Raw genomic sequence first — 7,147 nt, forward strand, 5'->3', positions numbered from 1 at the left:
GAGCGTCTGAGAGAGAGTGAGGAAGGGTGTATTCACTGAGAAATAAAGTGTGTTAAACGTTGAGTGAAGAAACTGCAGTCAACTATCTTCAGAGCTTTCCGATCTACAGGTGCAGTTTATATAAACAGCATATGGGTAATTGTGAATAAAGAGTAGCAGAATATTGAGTGTGTTCCTTCGGGATTTTTGCAGTTATTTAAAGAAAAGCTATTACGATGAAGCGACTAACAGGGCTCAGCTTTTGTTTATTTTCAACACGGTTCAAAACACGTTTTGGTAAAAAAAAGATTTGTGTAATTTTAGCGCTTGGTACATTAACATTTCATCTGAATTCCCCCAAATGACTTCAGAAATACATCACTACTTGCTGTTAAGGAGCTCCTGCTTTGTGCGTGACTCCTAACCCACCTCCGCAGGGCGTGGGGCCGGCTCTCTCTCTTCACCAAGCTGATGCGCTGCACTTTCGAAGCAGCACTGAGCAAAAGCGTTGTAGATGGCTTTGAGAAGCAAGACCTATGTCTTGCGTGAAGCTATTGAAGAAGATAATGGCTGAAAAATATGAAAATTACTGGCAATCAGAGGCACATTTTTTTACTTGAATTTTACCGATCTTTCTTCCTCAAACCCCCCACTGTGGCACTGATTTCAGGAGTTACGCTTCTGCACGACCACTTTGTTGAAAGGAAAAGCTTCCACTTCTGTCCTAGTGCTATAAAATACATTTGATATCGCTTATCACGTAACACATCCCTGTGCACACCCTGTAGCTGAACTGAACACCAATTTAGGGTATCGTTAGGACATGCATCTTTGGCATGTAGTAAATACAGGAGAAGCAGCAAGAAAAAGTAAGCAAGTTTTCAAGGATTTTTTTAAACTAAAGGCCAGGTAGCTTATATTTGAAGATGAATTTAGGATAACAAGGCCTAAACCAATTTTTTTGCCCCACAAAGTATATGCCGTGTGTTTGTAAACCAAACAAAAGTTTCCTCGGGTTTAGCAACAGGAAGTACAGAGGGTGAAATAAATTGATGCAGTATCTTACAAGTAGACAAAGGCTTTAAAATCAATGTGTTTGCCTAGTGGCCAAGTTAACATTTGGAGAATAGATGAAATGTAGGAGTGCTGGGCTGGATGAGCCCCTCCTGGGCTGCTACCCCAAACTCCCCAACCCTTGTCTTCAAAGTCCTTTCCACAAATGCGCACAACCTGAGGAGGCACTTCCAGAACTCGTCGTGACGGCAGACCTCGGAGCTCGCTACAAACATTCCTGTTTACTCTATCAGCGTGTGTTCTTTTGCCAGCCTTGTTCTTCAGTTCAAACAGGTTTTTTTTCTTCTCTCTGGTGCTTCTCCTCCTTCCCCCACTCCCAGCTACTCTACTCCAGTAGAGAGGAATCATATTCCCCTTTGGCCTTTTTTTTCTTTCTAGACTAAAACACCTTAAAGCATATTTTCCCAAATCTCCTGCTCACCTTGATATAATTTCCCTTGCTCTGTTCGAAATGAGGTTCATCTTTCCTGAGCACAGGTAACAAACCTTGAAAGGAGGTTGTTCCAGTGTCTTGCATTTCAGCATCAGTAAAACCCGCCTCTGTCAGCTCTCCTAATACATTCTGGGATAGCGTTTCCTCTTTGTCGCAGGTGGGTACCATTGGAGAGTCATAATAGACTCACTAACTTTTAACATCTAACTTGCACACCTGCAGTTTCCAGCTGAAATTTCTGCTGTTACTTCGTTCATAACCTTGTATTTTCTACTACTGAATCCCATGCTAGTCCAGTTACTTCAGTTTTGAAGGTCACCCAGTTGTTTCTGCACAGCATGCCAAGCCTCCTCTACTAAGACTGCCTTACTTTTCCTCATGAGCATGTTTTATCAGTAGACTTCCTTTTGTTTTTTTCCAGAGTTGCTAATGCAAATACTCAACTGTTTTTGCTGTCTGACATGTGCTGCCTTTAGGAAAAAAAAAAAGACAAAAAAAATTTATTCCACATCCTGTTTTCCGCTTGCTGCCAAAGCAAGGTCTCAGGCCTTAGTGGAGTTCCCATTTCTTCAGAGCAGGCACTACATTTGCTTGTTCCCAGTCAGATGGTCTTTTTCCTGGATTTCTAGTGTCCTGCACCCGATCTTTCAAGTTTCTAGAATGGCAGGTCTCTGTCCATTCCAGCTTGAGGTCTTCAAAATGTTCTTCCTCTGCTTGTGGTAATTTCTATATCCTTATTTCTGATTGCCGTCCTCAGTTGTCTTCCTGTTCAAGATCACCATCTTTCAAGAACTGAGGATAAACTTTCATCTTACATTGGAGCCATTCCGAGATTGCTGTAAAATCTGACAGTGTTTTAAACACATATTGGCCCGTTACCTTCTCTGCCGCCACTCTTTTTGGCCTGTGAGACATTGCTAGCTTGTTTCTTAAAAATTTCATGTCCCCTCATGATGTTCTGACTGAGATGACCAACCAGTTGGCAGGTGTCCTTTACGCCCATTCCTTGTCCTCCATCTCCAGATCACAGATTTCTGAAAGTCGTAGTACTTTGGAGTTCTGGAAATGGTATCTGTGACCCAGAGCTCCACAGTGCTTGTGGCCAGTAGGACACAACTTCAGGATGAAATGCCCTGAAAGGACCTGTTTGTGACGGAAAGGCTCGAGAAGGTACGGAAAGTGCTCAGAAGAATGTGATGGTAGAGCTGACAGATGTCTCCCTAAATGAACGGGCATCGAGGAATTCTTCAAACCATAAGAGCTCCTTGTTACAAATGAGAAGTTTGTAGTGATTTGTTGTAATGACCATACTCTGAGCATTGATCCATTTCTGCTGAACTCATCACTGACTTCCTGAACTTCTCAGTGCCTGTAATTAGTTTTCCCTCTTAACTGTGGAATTTCCACTTTGCACTTCCTTGTGTTCGTCTATCTCAGTGCACCCAAATCTTTTACCACCACTGGACTCTGACAGTTTGCAGCATACTAAGACTAGAAAGCAAAAATTGTTATGTTAACGAGTTAGAGTTGGAAGGGGGAGTAGGATAAAGCTAGGTGTAAGTTTTCCTTGAGCTAATAAAAGCTGAGATAACATAGGCGTTTTTTCTTTTAAAGTAATTATTCAAGGAGGTTAAATTACTATTTATTTATTTCAGACATGAAAAAATAGTATCTTTGTATTGGCCTGAGGTAACTTAGTAATGTAACACAACATAATGAACAGAAGTGATCCGTGATCCATTTAGGCAAAGCATAGTCTTTTTCCAGTCCTCACTACCCCACACATAATCACTCTTGATTAAAGATCCCAATCTCAGTTCTCGCCAGCAAACTGAAGACGTCACTGGATTAGAAATTTCTTCACAACTTGCTCTAAACCTACACAACGTGTAGATGTAGTCCTTTATTTGAATTTTGGAAGACAGAGTTTAGTTTCTTCCAATAAAGATTTAATTTAAAGTATTTAGAAGGACCCATGGACCAGCAACTGCAGCGTTCTGGAGAAGTCAGTGATGTAGGAGCCCTGTGCATGGGGAAGGGCAGAGGATTTTTTAAAATTGGAGATGAAATTGAGTGTAGTGAATAACCAAGTTGCTTCTGAAAGTGGATATTCCAAAAAGCTGTGATGTGCTGTAGCAGAAAGATTTTAGTCAGTCCTTGAATATAATACTGTGTTGATGATGCTGCTTCTAAACTCATGAGCGGGTTTAGACATCTGTGGGCGTCTTTCACGCCTCTTCTCTCTCCTTCATTTTCTCAGATTTCCCATTTGTTTATTCTTCCCAGCACTGTTAAGTCTGAATGCTAACAATTGCATATTTTAAAGTTCTCCCAAAGTAATTTAAATCTAATTTTCATTGCTTGTACTGCCTGCTACTTAATTCTGTGACAAATATACCAGATTATCTTCTGCTGTTCTGAAGGTTCAGTGCAAATTCTTACTTTCTGGGAGGAGGAAGGGAGCAATATATTTCTAATGCTGGATGTAAAGACTTCTTCAATTCTTGTGCTTAAAAGTGAGCTATAATAAATGGTTTGAAATTCATAACATTTTCTCGTTTGTTTGTGATCACTGGATTAACCGTTCTTTATATTGCACAGTGGGAATAACCAGTGCAAGTTGCATTTCACTTGCTCATAGAGTTGATGGGCAGATGCTTAAACCCTCTCTGTTGTTCTCATGTACTAACTCCCTACGTAACTCTTTTTTTGGCTCCTTGCAGCTGCGAAGGAAGATGCTATAAAACTGAACGAGACGCTCAGAACCCGAGACGAGACCTTGGAGAAGAGTCTTCCAGAACTGCAGAGGGAGGCTGAGAGGATGATGGCAGAGCTGAGGAACAGAGAGCTGAATATGCAGGAAAGAATAGCTCGAGACGAGTTAAAGTGAGGAGAGACCTCAGTCTTCAACCTCCCGGTGATAATATCTGTCTCTTGTAAATGTGACTGTCAGCTTTCTCCAAACGAGTTTTTAAGCTGGAGCTCACAGAAATATGAAGGAAAGCAAAGTCTAATACTTCATATCTGTTAATATAGCGTTTGCATTTCAGAAAACACTTGCGTATGTGGAAAGCAAACCCTGGGAAATTACTTCTCTGCTCCGCGAGTACCAACAACTTTTCTAATTGAATTCTAAGCAATTCTTCTCAGTTTTTTAGCTTCTGCTTTATACCTGGTGAATGGCTTTTGTACTAGAAAGCCTCTCTAGAAGCTTGGAGATTTTTTCTGGAAAACTAATTGGTCTAATAACAATCTTGTCTGTCTGCAAAGCTTGTCCAGTAGCATGGACATTCCAAAGGGTTTATTTTGCCATATATAGAATAGTGTAGATCAGAATATTTCATCTCTGTGGCAGTTCAGAAGCCCAGGGCTTGGTTGTTTAGCCATCGGTAAAAATAAAAACTATATATCTATATGTGATTAGTTTGGCAGCTCTTCATAAAGCATTTTGCAAAAGGCTGAGCACTCACCTGATCCAGGAAAGTGCTGTGTCAGTCAGACCAGGAGTATTTCCAGAGCTGGGCTTTGCTTAGCACAAACCGCTAGCAGGTCATCCCGCTGAGCAGCTGCCTGGTCCACGGAAGATGTGGTGGCTCTGGGACAGAGGTATTCAGGCCTGAAAATGTCAGTTCTCAGGCACGTGCACACTGTGAGGCAACGTAGCTAACAGGGTTTGCTAACAATTCCAAGCAGTACAGACTCGGATTTTTCTGAAAACTGTACCGGTACAGTATTTCTTCCCATAGTTCCAATGGTTCTGCTTTCTGATCTCTGGAGAAGGACTGTATCGCAAACATATTTCTCAGGATTATTTTGTTGCTCTTACTTCTGATTCCACCGTCTATTCCTTCTCCACCCATACATAGAAACGAGCCAGGAAAAAGTGGGGAAGAGAAAGATTTAGCCAAGACTTTGAAAGTGCTGCCTGCCATTTTAGGGCAGACTAGGGGGTCGCCTTTCAGAGAAGGTGTTCTTAGTCCTCAGATGCTGCAGCCAACGTGCAACTGTCTGACTAATGTGAAATCGTTTTGTACTCTAGCTCAGTAGCTAGAATAGAAATGCAACCGGGCTTTTCTGAGGGGAAATAAATCCTCTCCTTCTTATCATCCTTCCTGAAGTGAGCAAAGTGACTACTTTTGTTTCCTGATAAAGGAATACATTTTATACTAAGAAGTAACGTGAATATACTCGCCGATTGCCATCAGAGTTGTATGGTTTATCTTAAGAATGGGATTACCTCTTTACAGGCAGCCATTGAGAGCCAAGAAATTTTGACAGTGAACTCAACAGAAGGAAAATTAGTCACTGTGGATTACAGGGCAGGGTGGAAAGGTCCCTAGATAGTGTTTGCTGAAACTCCAAAAGTACTGCCTCTTGAAGAAAAATGTCTTAAAACTCATTAAATAATGTAGTAAGATAGTGGATAGGAAAGGAAAAGGGATGAAGGAAAACCAATCATTCTTAAACCTGTGTGTGCACACACGTGTGAGGATCACTATGCTCAGGTGTTTTCTTACAGGCTCGTGTATTTGAATAGCTCTGCAAGTCTCATGAGCACTTTGAAGCCGTTAATCATGTTTCTTCTTTGGCAAGGTGTCTTTTGGCAGTGATTTTGTATTCTGCTCTCAGAATTCCATCCAGGAGAATGACAAGAATTCAGTGCATTCCTCTTAGCTCTCCTATGCTTTCATTGAATTCTCAAAAGTTAAATGAAGGCGACAGATAAAGTCGTCTTGCTTTCATAGATGCAAAACTTCTCTTACACATGCAGCTTTTTCCCTCATTTATTTTCCTTCAGACTTTTCAGATCAAGTCTGTAATCTGATTGCCTTAGTGTGCTGAAATTATTTCTTCCGTAGGTATTATCTATCCTACAGATTCTTCTTTACTTAGGATTTTTTTTTATCTCTAAGGCGTCTTTTTGGAAGTGGTCCTCTTTTGTCCTTTTTGTTGCATTATATGAAACTGATTCCACGGCCTGCTGTCGCGAGGCAGACAAATGACAGGGCGTAACGACTCCGGTTCTCCAGTCCTTTCAAACTGGGTGCAGTTTGATCCCTGACGACCAGGAAATACTCCATCCCCGGCCAAAAGCAGGCACTTGTGAACTTTCTATTTCTGTGTTTCCGAAGAGCAGATAACCCAGAATTTATTTTAGATAAGCAAAATTCTTTGGCTACAGGAATGTCATAAATCCAGGGATCCTGGAGGTTGTTTATTTCACAGGAAAGGATTTGTGGGTTTTGACTGTCTAAACCAGTTTGTCTGCTCCAAGACAGCTTGAAATCAGGCATATCTGCATATCCCCCTCAGTTCAAGGTAGGAAAGCACTTTCTGTCATGTTAATGTGAGTGAAGGAAATCTTTTTGACAAGTTGAAATGCTTCAGAAAACCTCACTTTACTAGTTAGATCTCAAGAATGGCAACTTAGGGGAAAAAAAAAAAAGACAAACAGTCTTCAGTGGAGAAGATTTGAATGTTTTCTACCTCATAAATAGGACCTTGGTGGCGTTTAAAAACCTCTTTAAGAACGAGCTTAAGAATAACTGTCGTTTCACTTTTTTAAGCACGTGTTCTCTTGAAAGTTACTTTGAGGTTTAATTTAGAAGTCTATTTCCAAGGCATGTTACTAAGAATATTCAGATCGTTTGGTGTAGGGCA

At 41.0% G+C, this 7,147-nt stretch overlaps 1 protein-coding gene across 1 annotated transcript in view; it reads left to right on the top strand.

The window, feature by feature from the left end:
• LAMA2 (laminin, alpha 2) overlaps nucleotides 1-7,147 on the top strand; it is a gene marked incomplete at both ends in the record, with an annotated part of 120,064 nt that overhangs the window by 45,565 nt on the left and 67,352 nt on the right. Inside the window, 2 exon segments of the mRNA XM_010137681.1 lie at nucleotides 4,210-4,388; nucleotides 6,294-6,302. Coding sequence (XP_010135983.1) covers nucleotides 4,210-4,388; nucleotides 6,294-6,302 — 188 coding nt within the window.

The sequence above is a fragment of the Buceros rhinoceros genome, unplaced genomic scaffold (genome assembly GCF_000710305.1).
Source record: "Buceros rhinoceros silvestris isolate BGI_N320 unplaced genomic scaffold, ASM71030v1 scaffold17866, whole genome shotgun sequence".
Taxonomy (NCBI): Eukaryota; Metazoa; Chordata; class Aves; order Bucerotiformes; family Bucerotidae; genus Buceros; species Buceros rhinoceros.